Here is a 17,608-nt window from a genome sequence, read left to right as displayed (position 1 = left end):
TGCACCGGTGCGCACGTGTGCTTGTAATGGTGCACGCACTGGTGTGTGCGTGTGCGATGGGGGGTGCACGTGCACTTGTAATGGTGCACGCACTGGTGTGTGCGTGTGCGATGGGGGGGTGCACGTGCGCTTGTAATGGTGCACGCACTGGTGTGTGCGTGTGCGATGGGGGGTGCACGTGCGCTTGTAATGGTGCACGCACTGGTGTGTGTGTGTGCGATGGGGGGTGCACTTGTAATGGTGCACACACTGGTGTGTGCATGTGTGATGGGGGGTGCACGTGCACTTGTAATGGTGCACGCACTGGTGTGTGCGTGTGCGATGGGGGGGTGCATGTGCGCTTGTAATGGTGCACGCACTGGTGTGTGCGTGTGCGATGGGGGGTGCACGTGCGCTTGTAATGGTGCACGCACTGGTGTGTGCGTGTGCGATGGGGGGATGCACGTGCACTTGGAATGGTGCACGCACTGGTGTGTGCGTGTGCGTGTGCAATGGGGGGGTGCATGTGCACTTGGAATGGTGCACGCACTGGTGTGTGCGTGTGCGTGTGCGATGGGGGGGTGCACGTGCACTTGGAATGGTGCACGCACTGGTGTGTGTGTGTGCGATGGGGGGTGCACGTGCACTTGTAATGGTGCACGCACTGGTGTGTGTGTGTGCGATGGGGGGTGCACGTGCACTTGTAATGGTGCACACACTGGTGTGTGTGTGTGTGCGCGATGGGGGGGTGCACGTGCACTTGTAATGGTGCACACACTGGTGTGTGTGTGTGTGCGCGATGGGGGGGTGCACGTGCACTTGTAATGGTGCACGCACTGGTGTGTGCGTGTGCGATGGGGGGGTGCACGTGCGCTTGTAATGGTGCACGCACTGGTGTGTGCGTGTGCGATGGGGGGTGCGGGGGTGCACGTGCACTTGTAATGGTGCACGCACTGGTGTGTGCGTGTGCGATGGGGGTGCGGGGGTGCACGTGCGCTTGTAATGGTGCACGCACTGGTGTGTGCGTGTGCGATGGGGGGTGCACGTGCACTTGTAATGGGGTGTGTCTGTGCGTGTGCAAGGCGAGCATCTGTGTGTGTGCATGGCCAGCATTTGCCCTGTGTCTCCATGGGGCCTGGCTGCCCTGCTGTGGGCGGGGGGGGATCTCTGAGCCCCCTCTCCCCCCTTGCTCTCTCCAGACCTGCTGTACACCCTGGAGGCTGACAAAGGCCGGCGCCCGGCCCGGGTGAGGTTTGCCGGGACGCACTCCGCTGTTTACAAGGGCGTCTTCACCATGCCAGCCGCCAAGTGCCATGACCTGCAGCTCCTCCTGCTGGTGAGCAGAGGGCAGCGCAGACCGAGCTTAGCACAGGGCAGCGCGGGGAGGGTGTGAAGTTTTGGCAACAGGTGCGAGACAGCTGAGTACCTGGGGCTGGGGCGTGGAGGGGCCTTGCAGGATCTGGGAATAAAGAGCCAAGGGAGGGGAGGGTCTGGCAGCAGAAAAGCCAAGAACCCCCTGTCTAAATCGGGACTCAGCGTTCATGGCGGGGGCCTGGAGGATCCAGCCCCCAGGGAGCCCCAGTCGCTGGGTCTGCTCTGCGCCGGCCGGGGCGGGATCGCCATTATTGCCAGCAATGAAACCCGCCGTCCTTCCTGCAGGAGAACATCCGGGACAAGCTGCATCCCATAGTTCTGCACATGAGCTACTCCCTGGAGGAGAAACCCAGGCACTTCCAGCTGGGGCCCCGCTCTCTCAGCGCCTTCCCCGTCCTGAATGAGGATCAGCCCCGGAAGAACGACACCGAGGTGGGCCGGAGCTGCCGAGCGACAGGGAAGGGGGGAGCTGGGCCGGGCCGAGGGGAATGGCACCTACGCAGCGCCTGCTTTAAGGGCTTTGAACTTGTTTCCGCTGCAGGGTGAGGGAGGGGGAGGCTTGTGGTGATGGGGTCTGAGCAGGGGAACTGGGCGCCAGGACTCCTGGGTTCCATTCCCGGCTCTGACACTGGCTCCATGTGAATAGGAGGGAGGCGTCAGCTGCTTGGGTATAACTGACCTGCCGCCAACTCTGAGGACCTGCCCCTCCGTGGGGAGGTTTCTAACGGAAACACGTTTCCATAATCCACACTAGCGCCGGGGTGTGCCACATCCCTGCGAGTAGCCAGGACAACTACAGGATAACGGCCTACTGCTGCTGCTGGTTGATGGAGTGCCTCCCTCAGCTCAAGCGGCCGAGGCCCCCTGCTTGAATGCTGATGGTCTTGGGGTCAGAGCCTGCCCAGCGGGGTGGGTGGCCCCGTGCTGGTTGGGGGCAGCCCGAGTGAATGACCAATGCCGTTGTCAGATTAACTTCCAGAAAGAATGCGGCCTGGACAACAAGTGCAACAGCAACCTGCAGCTGCAATGCGCCTTCGTCAACGAGCAGAACCAGCCGCTGCCCCGGTGAGAGACGGGCGGAGCCTGCCCGGGCACCCTGCCCCCTTCCCGGGCACACGGAGCCAGCTCAAGGCGGGGAGCTGCCTCGGCCTAAACAGCCCCCTGGGGGAAAAGCATCCCTGCCTGGGCCCCGCTTGCTGGCGGGGGGAGGGGGCGGGGGTGTCTCTTTCCTGGTGGGACCCCGAGAAGTTCCCCTCTTGTCGGGGGAGGGCCACCCCCTGCCCGTGTGGCTGGGGGGACCGGTGCCCCCGGGCTGAGCGCTGTCCCTTCTCCGGCACAGGCTGAATGGGACCCAGGTGCTGCAGTACAGCCGGGACGTCCGGAAGTTGCACCTGAGCGTCAACGTCACCAACGCCCCCTCGACGGGCACCAATGGCGAGGACGCCCACGAGGCCCAGCTCAACATCACCGTGCCCCCCGCCCTGCTGCCCTCCTCCGTCCGGCCCGTAAGGAGCCCCCTTCCCCTGCTGCTCTCCCCGCTCGCCGCTCCCCCTGCTGCCATGGCATCCTCCCCCCTCCCCTCCTCTGTGCCAACCCCTCTCCCCGCTTCCTCCTCTGTGCCGAGCCCCTCTTCCCCTCCGGCAGCCGCGCCCTGCCCAGGAGCGTGCTGGGGGGAGAGAGCTCGGGACTGGGCCCAGCTGGGTAGGATGCAAAGCGTGTGTTGTGGGGGGGTGCACCAGGTGAAGGAGCCCTCTGTCTGTCCGTCCGTCTGAGCCCCAGGTTGGTTTCTGTCCCGGTTTAAAGCCCCTCGGGAGGGCAGGAGGGACGTGGCTTGTGCCCACCGCTGTGAGGTGCCGTGCCCCATCGGGGCTGGCGAGGGGCACCCGGTCAGAGTGCAGTGGAGAGAGGGGGCCTGTGCCCCCAACTGGGGCCAGTTAGCACTGCGGGGGGGGGGGAGGGGCAGGCAGCCTGGAGGCCAACACCCTGGGTATGGGCTGGGGGGTGGGATATGGGACTGGCTTTCCCTTCTCTCCATGCGCTGCTCCCAGGATGGGGTAGGGGGCACCCTCGGGGTTGGTGGGTATCAAGGTCCAGGGTCGGCCCTCTGGCGCGTCTGCTTCTCAGGTAGAGGTGGGCAGCTGCGGGGGTGGTGTCCTTTCTGGGCTGCGGGGGTCGGCAGGGCACAGGGATGGGGCAGGAGGCGGTCGGATGGGGAGGTTTCTCTGTGGCGGGGCTGGGCTCAGGGGCCGAGCGGATGGTGACGCCCCCTTCCCCTGACCGCCCCACAGAACGGCGCTTGCACCTTTGAGGAGACGGTGCTGTGTGACCTGGGAAACCCCTTCAAGAAGAACCAGAGGGTGAGCGGCGTCTGGCCCCCTGCGCCCCAGCTCAGAGGGCACAGTCCCGTGGGGGTGGGGCAGGGGGCACCGCCAAGTGGGGCGGCCGGTGGGGCTAGGACAAGAAGCCTGGGGGAGGGCATGGCAGCCTGTGGGCACCGACCGCCTTGGGACTCTTGCAGCGTGGGTGGGGGTGGGTGCCAGGTGTCCACGGCCTCCACGGTGGGTGATCACTGGGCGTTCCAATGAGATCTGAGCTTCCCCCACCCCAGGGGTCTGTGGCAGGGGGGTGGGGGGGCCCCCAGCCTGGTTGGTAAAGCCCGTGCCAGGCACGGCCCCACGGGGACTTGGCCTTGCAGCGCTCTGTCCCCTCTGGTGCAGGCAGAGCTGATCATCACCTTCGAAGCCATCGGCATCACCCTGGACACCCGCGAGGTCATGGCTCAGCTCCAGCTCTCCACGTGAGTCCCCTGGAAGGGCGCGGGGGCTGGGGGGTCCATCTGCAAGGGGGAGGGGTGCTGGATGAGTGAGTTAAACCAGCTTGGGAAGCAGCTCAGCTGGCAGGAGAGAAAACGGGAAGCAAGGCCAGGCCTTTCCATAGTGAACAATCCACCCCCCCGCCCACACACACACCCCTGCAGCACTTTGCCATCGATGCCCAGGGATTGCTTCGCCTGCTGCAGAAAGGCGGCCACCTCTGGGGCGGAACGGGGCAGTTAATTAACAGCGCGTAGCAACATCACGCAACAGTCTCGGAAAGGAAAGGAAAGCGAATGCTGTAGCCAGCTGACACCGCAGGCCAGGTGGAATGCAACTCCCTGAGTTATGCCGGGACACCGGGGCGTCCAGAAGTGCCATGGGGCCCTTAATGAGCACAAGGAGTCAGGACCAACTCTGAAAAATCGCGCCTACAGCGCCCCCTATCCCTGGGCTGGGGAATTGGAGTCCGCGCAGAGTGACCCCCTACTGAGCCACCCACACCGTTCCCTGCAGCGCAGCGCCCCTTAGCGCCGCTCTGGGGTCAGCATCGGCTCAGGGCTCGGAGAGCGCCCCCTACGGGCTCTGAGGCTGATGGGGTCTGGCTGAAGAACCTCGTGTGTGTCTGTAGCCAGAGCAGGGAGCGAGGTACGAACTGCCCCGTGATGTTATTTCTGCCCTGTCTCGGCAGGCTGAGTTACCAGGAGGATCTGCAGCCAGTGTGGGCCGAGCTGCAGGTGGACTACACCGTCCAGGCGTCTCTCACCCTGTGCGTATCTCTGGGGCTCGTGCCCCCCTCGGTTCAGCGGGTTTGTGGGTCCCCGAATTCCAGCCCCCGGGAGGCACCTCTGTCTCCAGTGAGAACTGGGTGCAGGGAGTGTGAATTGTGGGTGCTGGGCCCCACATCTCGCCCTGCTCAGAGGCTGGCGCCCCATAAGGAATCTGGGCAGGGGCTGGGGCTGCATGGAACCGAGAGGCCTAGCCCAGGAGTGTGTTTCCTCTACAGCCGTTGATGAAGAGACCCTGCGTACCCCCAGGCATTGCTCCCATCTACCCAGCCTGGGCTGCTCCTGGGTCTAGGCCCTCTATGCCCGGCTTGGGTCCCACTCAGGGCCCCCCAAGCTCAGCCCAGCCCAGGGCCCCCCAAGCCCAGCCTGCCACTTCCAGCTCTGAACCTAGTTCATGCAGACCCCAGCAAATCACCCCTTCCTACGCCCCACGTCCCCTCCCGCAGCAGCAGTCTCCCCTGCCCTGCCTTGCTGACCCCAGCTGCTCTCCTCCCTGGCAGGCTGTCCCCACCCCTCCAGACATCCTTCAGCGGGAAGGTGATGGGGGAGTCCGCCATGAAGAGTGAGCTGGATGTGGGGAGCCCGGTCAGCTTCAATTTCCAGGTACGGAGGCTCCCGATGGGGAAGCTTCGCCGGGGGAGAAGGCGGTGGCCACGTCCCAACTGGGCTTTGCATTGCAGGTGAGCACCAAGGGGGAGTCTCTGGGCTCGCTGGGCACCATCGTCCTGGGCTTCGAGTGGCCCTACGAAATCCACAACGGCAAGTGGCTGCTCTACCCCACGGAGATCCTCGTGAGCGGCAACGGGGACCAGCACTGCCAGCCACCAGGGGGCGTCATCAATCCCCTCAACCTCAGCGTGAGTCAGGCTCGGCGGCCCCTGCTCCCTGCCCGCCGGCGCGCCCTCTCCCTCGCCTTTCGTGCCTCTTCTCAGGCTCACCCTGCCCCGCCCCGCCTCTCCCCACCCCGCAGCTAAACTTCGCTGCACTGCATCGGCACCCACCGCCCCGCGGGGAGCAGTGCCATCCCAAAGCGCCGGTGGGCAGCAGCTGAAGGCATGGCCTGCCGCCAACACCTCCAGGGCAGAGCCTCCAGGGCGACCTCCTGCGGAGGGAGTCAGGCCAATGGTTCCTGTGTCCTCTGCCCCAGAGAGGTGGGACTCTGAGCCCTGGTGAGGGGTCGCCAACCCGTGCGCCCTCTGCCCTGCTTTGCGTCCTCGGGTGCGGGAGCGTGCTCAGCCCTCCATGAGGTGCAGACCCTGGCGGCGTGTAACCGACTCCCTTCCTTTCCAGCTCCTCTCCAGCTCTGCCCGGCAGAAGCGCGACCTGGAGACAGCGCTGCAGGCCGAGCCCCCCGTCATCCTCGCCACCTCCAAGAAAGCCAAGTCGGAAACATTGCTGGTGAGTGCTGGTCTCCTGGCAGCTTCAGCCCGGCCCCGGAGGAGAGCTGGGGTCCCTGGTAGTGTCTCACTATTCACACACCCAGCGCAATCCATAGCCTGTCCTTCACGGACCCCAACTCCAGAGACAATGACTGTGGGATAGACCCCAGCTCCGCCTGCTCCAGAAGCCCAAGAGCTCAGGGGGAATCTCCGCTAGCTGGTGGCAGTGTGAGATCTATGACACATGGTTGAGTAGTTCTGATTGTGCCCACTAGAGGGCAGTTGTCTCCCAGGGCAGTTGCCAGGGTTACAATGGTGTGGTGTCAAAGAGTGTCAGCTGATCAGGGCTGTAACTGATCGATATTCTGCACATGGTGTTGGGGCCTAACCATCCAGCACTGATTCATTTCAGAAGCTCCCCCACCCCGACTTCTCTTCACAAGCTCCTAGCCCAGCCTGGAATGGGCGTTGCTGTCTGGGCGAGCTGCTCTGACACAGAGACGCTTCCCCTTGGGAAGACCCTCCTATGTACATCCGCCTGGACCCGCCCACTAACCCGCCGGCCTTTTTTGTTTCCCGCCCCCAGAGCTGCTCTAAGGGATCGTCTCGCTGCATCTGGTTCCAGTGCCCCATCTGGGACTCCAGGCACACGACGACTGTCAGCGTCCGAGCGCGGGTGTGGAACAGCACCTTCATTGAGGTCAGCGCCAAACTGCCCAGGGTCCCCTACCACTCTGGGAGGGTGGATTTTATCAATGGGGGAGGGGGGGGAAATCAGCGATGAGATATTTAAAATTCATGAAAGACGGATTCACACTAAGCACAATTAGTCGGCAGAACTCATGGCCACAAGATAAAATTGGAGCCAGAAACTTAGCAAAATTACCAGAGGCCTCAGCCATTTATATGGATAGCAGGAGTATCCCTATAAACACTAACAAACTCAGGTTTAAGCTAATCTTGCACTATCAGGATGAGAGCAGGGTTGCCCGGGCAGATTGCTCCACATCAGCCCGCTGCAGGGGTTTCTTGCACCTTCCCCAGAGGCAGCTGGTGCTGGCTGCTGTCAGAGATGGGGTACTGGGATGGATGGTTGGTCCGGCACTGCCGGGGTCCCTGTGGTGCCAAGCCCCTCTAGGCCGCTGGCTGGAATATGATGGAGGGAAGGCAGTGACCAGACACTGCATGCAATGAGTTGGGAGGTCTCAACTGGGTTCCTAGCGGCAATGGCCACCCCCCTATCCCGTACTCCAGCTGGCATCGCTCGTCCCCATTCCCAGCAATCTCTGCAGTGGGGCCGAGGGCAGAATGAGCCAGAGGGCCTAGCTTGCCTCTCGCCTGGAAGCTTGGCCAGGCAGTATTTGCTCCAAGGACGACGCTGGACCTGCAGGGCCATCGGGGTTCATCAGCACCAAGGTGGGGGAGAAGGATGGGGGGGAGGGTGTTAAAGTGGAGATACACTCCTGGCCCAGGTTACAAGCCGCCCCATTCCACGCTCCCCACCCTTGTCCCCCCACCCCGGCCTCCACAGGAGTTCAGTGACTTTGACCGTGTCAAGGTGGATGGGCTGGCGACGCTGTTCCTCAAGACAAACGTTCCCACCATCAACATGAAGAACCACACGGTGCGGGTGAGTGAGCCCGGATTGCTTCCTTCTCTGGGTGCAGGGCGTGTGTTTGCCTGCTCTTGCCTCCAGCGCCTCCTGCTGGAAGTGGCTGGAACTGGAGTAGCTGGGAGTCCCGTCCCCCCCCCCGCCCATAGCCAGTGCTTCTACACCATCCCCCGACAGCGCCTCCTGCTGGAAGTGGCTGGAACTGGAGTAGCTGGGAGTCCCCAGTCCCCATAGCCAGCTCTCCTGCACCACCCCCGACAGCGCCTCCTGCTGGGAGAGGCTGGGACGACAATAGCCAGGAGCTCCTCCCTCCCCCGCGCCCCCCCGCCCCCCCCAGCCAGGTGCACAGTTGTGCAGCTGCCGTCCCATCCTCTCTGTTCATTGCGTTTGGCTCCCAGTTCTTCGTGGACATCGACTCGGAGCTGGTCGAGGAGCAGCCGGTGGAGATCGAGCTGTGGCTGGTGCTGGTGGCGGTAGGGGCAGGGCTGCTGTTGCTGGGGCTGATCATCCTGCTGCTGTGGAAGGTGAGAGGGGCTGCTGTTCCCTTCGGAGCGCAGGGCGGGGGGTGAGGGATTCCTGCTCTCCGTCTAGGCTGATACAGGAGCCGCTGGGAGTGAGTGACACAGCTGTGGGAACAGCGCTGAGGCCTGGCATGCTCAAGACACCGGTGGACCATGAGCCCTGCAACCCGGTGACCGCGTCCGTAACGCATTCCGAGGCCCCCAGTTTCAGCAGCGTGAGGGCCCTATAGAAAGCTGCTTCTCGAGAGATTCTCAGCCTAGAGAGGTTCAGGCTAGGCTGGCGACCCCGCAGTTTTTCATCGTGAAGGGTCCCGGAGTCCTTTGCAGACGACACACAGAGATCTCTTCACCCGCCGCTGAGATGCAGCCACCTCTGGGGTGGATCATGGCCGCTGTTTAGCAGCACACAACTAGGCTGTCAGACAAGATGCAGAAGAGCATCAGAAGGGGATTTAGGGAGACTGACTGTATTTACCCCAGGTGGAATGGGGTTAACGCCCCACTTATATGAAACATCGAGGAATGATTGGCAGTCGGGAGCCTCTGCTTTATGCCAGGGCATGAGAACAGTGCCCCCTATTGAATCACTAGCATCACTCCCTGCAGCAGCATCTGAGCTGTTCCTTGGAGCTCTCCGTTCCACCTCTGCTTAGCTTGACTGGGTTCTAGCAAATTGGGATAAACTGCCATTTTTGGGGGTGGGGCTGAGGAAGTTTTGGGCTTCTCTCAACCCCTGCTGTCTCTGGGGCTTGTCCAGCGTGCGTTCGGAGCAGGAAATGCCGTGAGCCTCCCCTGGGCCCGGTTGAGCTGTGTGAATACCCCCGTGGGATTGCACGTCTGGTGTTCCAGCTGTATTGTTTAAATACAGTTCAGCTTTGGAAAGCGAATTCTCCTCTCTCGGGGATCACGGCTGACGGCTTTGCAAGATAGCAGTCCTGATACTGGGCGGCATAGAGGAGCTGGAAACCCCAGAGATCACCCCAGCTTGGGGAATCCCCCAACACTGCTGCCCTGCGCTCTTCCCAGCACTAGAATATGCTAGGTACATGGTCCAGAGATGGTTGGGGTGTGGCCGCATTGCTCTGAGCTCCAGCTTTTCTCAGCTGCACGATGGTCCCTTGGGGTGTAAATTAGAGCAGTCCCATGGCCTGCTCTACCTTATCCCACCAGCCCCAGAATCCTGGAGGTTAAAAGGTGGTGTAAAGCCACCTTTGCCTCCACTCCCACCCCACTGGGCTGCTCCAAATTCTGGAGGGGGCCCTGGGGAAGACTACTCCTAACCCTGCAAGTGCCACCTGGGGATCTGAGAGTTAAGCTGTTTTTTTCCCCCCTTCAGTTGCACAGTAGGAACTTAATTGATGATGCATGATCCAGAATAGAATCCGGATTGCTGCTTCCACTCCACTAGGCTAGTGGGAGCGAACGGGTATTTCAGGCATCACGGGGGAGCAGATCAGGTGAGTCAGAAGGGGCCATCTCTCAGAGCAGAGTTCAGTTGAGCTTGTTCAATGGGAAGCCAAAATGACCCAGCTGATTAGGAAGTACGTCCATATCCCCAACTCGCCTCCCCGATCCGGCCCTGCTACGCAGGGTTCCCAGAGCCCTATATCAAGCGATACACGCAAGAGATCAGCCCGTCTGCCACTGAGAAGCAGCCACCTGTGGGCTGGAGCCTTTCCTCCCAAGGGATTCCCCGCCACCCATTGCCCCTGACCAGTGTCACCTGCTTCCTCGTAGTGCGGCTTCTTCCGGAGGGCGAGCACCCGGGCCATGTACGAGGCCAAGGGCCAGAAGGCGGAGATGAAGATCCAGCCGTCTGAAACGGAGCGGCTGACAGATGACTACTAGCTCGGGGCTGCCCCTTTGCCCTGAGAGCCCACTCCATCCTCTTGGTAATGAACGGGGGGCGGGGCAACACACAAAGGGGCGGGGCCTATGGGATATTGACTTCTCACTTCCTCCCTGTCTCTGTCATGCCTTCTCCTATTAACCCTTTCCCTGTCTGGGCTGCATCTCTCCGTTGAGGGGCCCACTGAGTTTCCACTGAGTCTCTGTGTGTGGTCTGGTCTGATACCCTCGCAGCCAGGGAACAAACCATCTGACTGCATTTTCGCTGGCACACCCCTAACCCTAATCCCCCTCTGCTTTTCCCTGGCTCCCCTCCACCTGCCGCTGGACTCTGCACAGGCTCCATGGGGGCTCAGAGTGTATGTGTGTGTCCGCTGTTCCACTCAGTTGGCTCTAACCCACGTTTGCGATTGTCTCGCTCTTTGCTAGCTCGGGATCTGCCCCGAGGGCCCTGCCGTATAAGCCCCGATGATGCAAAAGAGGAGTACCTGGGGAGGATACAGCACCAAACCTCGGGGTGGGGGTGAGGAGGGAGAGGGTGCTGCGCATTTGTGGCACCCCATGACCGTTTGCACGCGTTGCCCGGCTGGATTAAAAGGGCATCGCCACCCTCGTGCCTGACGCGTCACTATCCCTCACCTGTGTGATGGTGTGAGCTGAGCCTTGTGCGTGGGACAGCTGCACCAGTGGGCAGAGTCAGAAGAAACCCGAATCGAGAGAAGGGTAGAACAGTGGCCCAGGATGCTGCTGTGATGCTAGGGGGTGCTGATGCCGAATGAGGGAGTCGGGATCTTCCCACGAAGGACCAAACCGCCGCTGACTGCCCAGGGGATAGAACTGCAGATGGGAAGGAGAACCGGCAATTCCACGCACGCCGTCCAGCTGTGGCTGTCTGTCCAACTGTGCTGCCGTTTAACTAACGCTAATGTCTGTCTCCCCCTTTCCAGCATCACTGACCAAATGTTTCTCAGAGCAGCCTCTGGATTCTGTTGTCTCTCCTGCCGGGGAAAGAGTCAAAGTCTGTCTCTGTCTCTCTTTTCTCATTTGCTCTTGTTCCTTTTGTTGTAGTTGTTTCTATTTTTCTGATCTTTTTTTCTTTCTCTCTTTTCTTTGGTCTTTTTCTCCCTCTCATCTCTCTGATTTTGAGCTCATTTTTCTTTCTGATCTCACGTGCTGTCTCTGATTTCCTTCAGCTGTTTCTCTGATTTCTGTCCCTGATTTCTCGCTCCCTGACTGATTGATTTCTCTCTCCCACTCTGATTTCTGTCCCTGATTTCTCTTTCTGATTTCACTCTCCCGCTCTGATTTCTTTCTCTGGCCATTGAAGTTTGATGTTAACCTCCATCCCCTTCCTCTCCCCTCTGCCCAGTGTGACTTCTTCAAGCGGACCCGCTATTACCGGATCATGCCCAAGTACCACGCGGTGCGGATCCGCCAGGAGGAGCGCTACCGGCCTGCTGACGGCTTCCTGCCCCGGAAGCACAAGAAACACTGGGTAACAAATTGGCAGGAGTCGGAGAAGTACTACTGACCCCTCCCTCCCCCTCCCGCCACCCTGTCTGCTCGGCTTGCCCCATGACCACGTCGCTGCTATGTGTAACTAGCCCAGGGACCAGCCCCCTGTCAGCAAAGGACATGTTATTTATCCTAAGTTATACCGCATAGAACGGCAACCCCAAAGCTTTCTCGAGGGGCCTGGGAGCAGCCGTGCAACACGAGACCCGGCAGTGGGAACACGAGGGGCTTTTGTTTTGCACAAATGGATTATTTCACACATATAGACACACTCTTCTGCCTGGGCATAATTGCTGTGTGTTCGGTCTGGGCCCCAGCCCTCACCCTGCCCCCAACTCTCTCGCTGTCTGTCACGCTCGCGTGTACTGCAAAGTGCCTCCTTACGCACAGACAGCGTGTGGTCTCGCACAGCCCCTCGGCATCTCGGCCGTTCACTTGTGCACAGATGGTTGGGTCTTACCCGAAGCTCTTGGGTGCACAGAGCATTGCTTTGCCTGCCCTTTACACACACACACGGAGATGAGCTCTCATACAATCAAGTCCCCGCACACACTTGGAAGCTTGCAGCCTTTTGGTGTGGGTTGTGACGAGACCCCAAGACGCCCACGAACCACCTGACACCCCCGCCGCTGTCCCATGCTTGCCCACAGATGACTAGTGCACAGAGCATGCTCCTCCTCCGGGATCCGTCTGCACGCACGGCCCCTCGTGCACAGACTCGCTTGCCCCGATTCGCTCGGCTGGCGGTGAATGCAGCACACGGACACTCGCCCTGACCCGTGCGGTCTCTGGTGCACGTTCATGGTCGCTGCTTCTCCCCGGGACCTGCCAACGCCCCCCGCTCAGCCGCCGGCAATGGCCCTGGCATTCTGCACCCAGACAGAAGAGGGGAAGCGGCTCCCCTACTCGGAACCCCCTGCTCCTGTAGGGGGATGAGCCAAGGCAACACCCTTCAGCCTCATCACGGCCCCCTCCTTGCGCCACACTGGATGTTTTGCCACTGAAGTTTCTTAGGTGACAGCTACTGGTACCTTTCCCGGCTTGTCCCCGGGCGTCCTTTGTCTGGGGCGGAGAGCAGCCGTTCGCCGATTGTTACTGGGGTACCACCCATGGAGAGCCGTGCTTTTGGTCTGGGAAGGGTGGATGTTGGGGTGGGGGGGGGGAGGCAAGGCCAGGCTTTGTCATCCCCGCGGGATGGTCCCTCCCCATCGACTTGCAAGCAGCAGGTCTCGGCTCCCCTCCAAGGACGGGACAGGTAAGGGCTCTTTTCAGCCGAGGCTTGGCGGTGTAACCAGCCGGATGCAGGGGTCAAACACTGCCTGATCTTTATTGACTCCTCTGAAGGAACAGACTGTGGGCCCTATGCGCCCCAACTCTGATCCCAAGGCTGCAGGCTGGGATCTCGCTTTGAGCCTTAAACTGCAGGGGCTGATTTGAGGCTACTGCAGCCTTGATCGCTGTGTGGCGTTATACCCCCCCCCCCACCCGTTAGCCCTGCTGGAGCCAATGCAACTAGAGAAAAGTCTGCTCTGCGTCCTGCTGAATCTGCCCTTGTCTAGGGAGGTGCTGCTAAGTCGGGGGAACCTCAGGGCTCTTTGTAGCTGCAGCACCAGCTTCCTCCCATTCATGGTCCCCACTTTCTGGTAGCTGGATCTGCTTAAGCCTAGAGCCCGTGGTCCCCTCTCCAGCTACTCCTAGGGAGTAGCACAGGACTTGACCCCAGGGGTCCTGCAACAGGAAAGGCCTGGCAGGGGATGTTTTCACAGGGTTACCGCTGATCCTGCCCCAGTCAGCACTCTGCCCCCACGTGGCCCCCTCAGCTTGCTGCAGGCATCCCCGGGCCTCCCTTTCCCATCCCAACCGTGCAGCTGAGTTTTCATGCTCCGTCGGCTGGAAGGATCCATGGGCATGAAACGTTCTGTTCCCAGCACTCCCTAGCCGCTGGGCACGTTCCGCTTGTGCGCTCTTGCTAGGGGGCGTTCTTGCAGGCATCACACAATGCTTTAATTAGGAGGTGTCACCCTGGCTTACAATAAAGGAACCTGCAAGAATGAGAGTTTCCTACGCTGACCACTCTCTGACACTCCCTCTGTGCCCTCGGCTGGGGATATTAAATTATTAAGCGTGTATTTGGGGTTTTTTTGCTGTTGATCACTGGAGTTTTTCTTTTATGGTACTGTAGGGCTGGAGTCACTGCGCCTTGATGTGAATATGCTTGAGCGGTTATGATGGTGTCAAATAAAAATTGCTCCTTGATTTGTAACATGCAGTTTCCTACAGTCCACCTTCCACCCCCCCACCCCCAGGCTTAAACCACAGATGCACACTCCGGGTATTCACCATACATAGCACTTTTCAGCAGTAGATCTCAAAGTGTTTTACAAAGGTGGTCAGTTTCATTACCCCATTTTACAGAGAGGGAAGGTGAGTTGCTAGGAGCAGGGCTGGGACTAGAACCCACCACTCCTAGGTGCTTATTCATGGTGCTCCCCATTAGGCCATCCTGCCCATCCCTACCAAGCACCTTCTGGACTATAAATGGAGCTTCAGGTTGGGGGGTAGGGGGTCTCAGGCCACCAGGCCTGATACTTCTCTCGCTTCTGCCAGCACAAAGCCAGAGCAACGGTGTCTAATTTACAGCCTCTTTCGGAACTGGGTTCTAGGCCAGGGCCTACATGGTAACACTGGGCAGCAAAGGTGGGTTGTTGATTAGCCTGGGAACCAGGGTCCGTTAGCGGCCAGCTGCCTCCATAAGGAATCCTCCTTTGGATTCGTTACAGCCAAATTGTGGAAGACACTACACCAGCATCCTGGGGAACAGAACCTGGCCCGCTGGGTGCTGACATTAACCCATTTGCAAACTGCAACACCTAGAAAGGAAAGATGCATTTTTTTTAAGCATGGTGCAGTGGGGGCTGGGTTGCAGGAGGGGGGCAATCTAACTAATAATCTGTGTTTGCACAGCGCCTAGCACACAGGGGTCCTGGTCCAGGGCGGGGGCTGTTGGGGGCTGCCCCAATACCAATGATGATAATCTGAGTTTGACCTCGGGAGAATCTCGGCAGGAGCGATCATATTTTCTTTGGCCGCCAGATGTCACTGCGGTAGTGAGATTTGGAAACCCCGCAGGGAGCTGCAGCTGTGGAAGGTTATTGCCCCAGTCAGGGCAGTGATGTTGTGGGGTGAGGCAGATTGGCCAAGAAGACATGAGAACGGCCACGCTGGGTCAGGCCCAGGGTCCAGCTAGCCCAGTGTCCTGTCTGCCAAAAGTGGCCGGCACCACATGCATCAGAGGGAACGAAGAGACCAGACAACCACCCAGTGATCCATCCCCTGTCGTCCATTCCCAGCTTCTGGCAAAGAGAGGCTAGAGATTCCCAGACCATGGGGTTGCATCCCTGACCATCTTGGCTGATAGCCAGGGGTGGACCTGTCTTTCAGTAACCTCTCTAGCTCTTTTTTGAATCTGGTTATAGTTTTGGCCTTCCTAACAGCACCTGGCAATGAGTTCCACAGGTTAACTGCGTTGTGCAAAGCAATGCTTCCTTGGGTTTGTTTAAAACCTGCTGCCTATTCATTTCTTTGGGTGACCCCTGGTTCTTGCATTATGTGAAGGAGCAAGTAATACTTTCTCCATGCCATTCATGATTTCATTCCTTCAGAACTCGCGGGTGAATACCATCTGGTCCTGGTGACTTATTACTGTTTAATGTATCAATTTATTCTAAAACCTCCTCTACTGACACCTCAATCTGGGACAGGTCCTCAGATTTGTCACCTAAAAAGAATGGCTCAGGTGCAGGAATTTCCCTCACATCTCCTGCAGTGAAGACCGATGCAAAGAACACATTTAGCTTCTCCGCAATGGCCTTGTCTTCCTTGAGTGCTTCTTAAGCACCTCGATCATCCAGTGGCCCCCCCTGATTGTTTGGAAAGCTTCCTGCTTCTGATGTATTGGTGGGGAAGGAGCGGTGTTAGGGGTCTTATTCCTTCACCCACTTACTTCCCTGGTCCTTCTCGCATGAACAGAGAGCAACAATACCCAAAGTCCAAAGGTGCAAACAATTTGATGTTTATTGAGGTGAACTTCCAGCAAGCATGATTCCAGTTTCCTTCCTTAGTGTCCCCCTTCCCAGCTCTGACACCACAGAGCCTTACACCTGTGTCCCTGTTCCCATTCCTGCCCTTAGCCAAACATGATTCCAATTTCCTTACCCCCTTTCCCATTTCCCCCTTTAGCCAAACATGATTCCGATTTCCCCACCCCCATTCCCTGTTCCCATTTCCCCTCCCCACACCCACACCCTCACTTCCTGATTGACTGCAGGCTATATAGTAAAACTTGAGTTCGGCTTAGCTATACCTTATCATTTTCCTGAATCATTTTCCTGAAATTTAACTAACCAATCCTAACATATTGTAACATGACTATGTAACCAATTATATCCCACCACCTTAATTAGTTTACACCCAGCAAAATTAATTATACAGCAGACAGAAACAATCACAGAACCAGACAGAAATTATACAGACAAACAAAAGCAAAGTGGGAACTATAATGACAAAACAACACAGACGTGAGGATTTCACATCCCAGCTATTGATAAGTGAGTTCTTGCCAGACAGGATGCTATCAAACTAAGTTTCCTTTTACATCTTCTAGGCACTTCCCTTTCTCTGGAGGTGATAGGCACTATCAGGACAGGATTGTATCCTAACAGCCCAATAGCACCTTCTTTCAATGTGACTAGTTTGGGATGTGAGGATGTGTCCGGTCGCTTCCCAGTTTATGGCTGCCTCTGTTGCTTAGCCAAGGGCCTTAGCCTAAGAACAGGGCCTCAGACTGTCACAGTAAGAGAAGGACCTTACACCGGCAGACAGTGATTTTTATTCTTTCTTTTATACCCCTATAACTAGCCAAGTGATAAGAATACACCTAAATTCCTTTGCAGACAGGCCTGAATATCTATATCCTAACAATCGGTTTCTTGAGCTTGGTCTCTGGGCTCTGATGAGTAAGGTCCAGATCCTTAAAGAGATCTAGGTGTCTAACTCGAATTGATTTCAGTGGGAGTTAGGCATCTAAATACCTTCATGGTTGTGGGCCTGCTGGGTTGGAGGGAGAATGGGTGGGTCACGGAGCGCAGCCCCTGCTATCATAGGGGTTGATAAATCAGTCTCAAGTCTCAAACATTTACACTGTTGACCCCCCTGACCCCCGCTGTTGGGAGGCTGCTCCGGAGCTGCCCTCCTCTGGGGGTTAGAAACCTTTTCCTTTGCAGCATCAATTTACTCCTGGAGAGTTTATCCCCATTTGTTCTTGAGCCTACATTGTCCTTAAGCTTCATTGGGGCCACCTCATGTAGGTCCAGAGAGCTCTCGTCTCCTGGCTCAGCCTTCGCTGGGCTGGACAAGCCGAGTTCCTTTAACTTCATGCCGTGAGCTCAGCTCTGCCGTCTCCCCGATTGAGCTAGCAGCCCTGATTCAGACTGAATTCCTCTGTCTTGAACATGCAGGACCAGAATTGGTCGTGGTGGTCCGGGGCCTACCAGGGCCTTGCCCAAGGGCATTAGTGCTTTGAGGGGGTAGCGAGCAGGGAAGGGAGTTAAATTAGGTTGGGCTGGGCAGCAGGGCCCTGGCCAGGAAGGGGTTAAGGGAATGTGGGGGTCTAGGGTGGGCTGTAGGGCCCTGGCCAGGAAGGGGTTAAGGGGATGGGGGGTTTTGGGGGGAGCTGTAGGGCCCTAGTCAGGGAGGGGTTAAGGGGATGGGGGAGGTCTAG

General features: G+C 58.6%; 1 protein-coding gene across 1 annotated transcript in view; it reads left to right on the top strand.

Annotated features, from left to right (window-relative positions):
• ITGA3 (integrin subunit alpha 3) overlaps window positions 1-11,851 on the top strand; it is a 41,891-nt gene extending 30,040 nt beyond the window's left edge. Inside the window, exons 12-26 of the mRNA XM_084615871.1 lie at window positions 1,179-1,315; window positions 1,639-1,785; window positions 2,321-2,418; window positions 2,693-2,858; window positions 3,642-3,710; window positions 4,071-4,150; window positions 4,858-4,935; window positions 5,455-5,557; window positions 5,635-5,811; window positions 6,245-6,352; window positions 6,920-7,033; window positions 7,865-7,963; window positions 8,344-8,469; window positions 10,204-10,358; window positions 11,684-11,851. Of these exons, the coding sequence (XP_084471997.1) occupies window positions 1,179-1,315; window positions 1,639-1,785; window positions 2,321-2,418; window positions 2,693-2,858; window positions 3,642-3,710; window positions 4,071-4,150; window positions 4,858-4,935; window positions 5,455-5,557; window positions 5,635-5,811; window positions 6,245-6,352; window positions 6,920-7,033; window positions 7,865-7,963; window positions 8,344-8,469; window positions 10,204-10,314 (1,613 nt within the window). The 3' untranslated portion in view covers window positions 10,315-10,358; window positions 11,684-11,851. The remainder of the gene's footprint in view (window positions 1-1,178; window positions 1,316-1,638; window positions 1,786-2,320; window positions 2,419-2,692; window positions 2,859-3,641; window positions 3,711-4,070; window positions 4,151-4,857; window positions 4,936-5,454; window positions 5,558-5,634; window positions 5,812-6,244; window positions 6,353-6,919; window positions 7,034-7,864; window positions 7,964-8,343; window positions 8,470-10,203; window positions 10,359-11,683) is intronic.
• Window positions 11,852-17,608: the final 5,757 nt, after the last annotated feature.

This window comes from Lepidochelys olivacea (genome assembly GCF_965140295.1).
Source record: "Lepidochelys olivacea isolate rLepOli2 genome assembly, chromosome: 27".
Taxonomy (NCBI): domain Eukaryota; kingdom Metazoa; phylum Chordata; order Testudines; family Cheloniidae; genus Lepidochelys; species Lepidochelys olivacea.
This window is presented reverse-complemented; position numbering and strand designations above follow the sequence as displayed.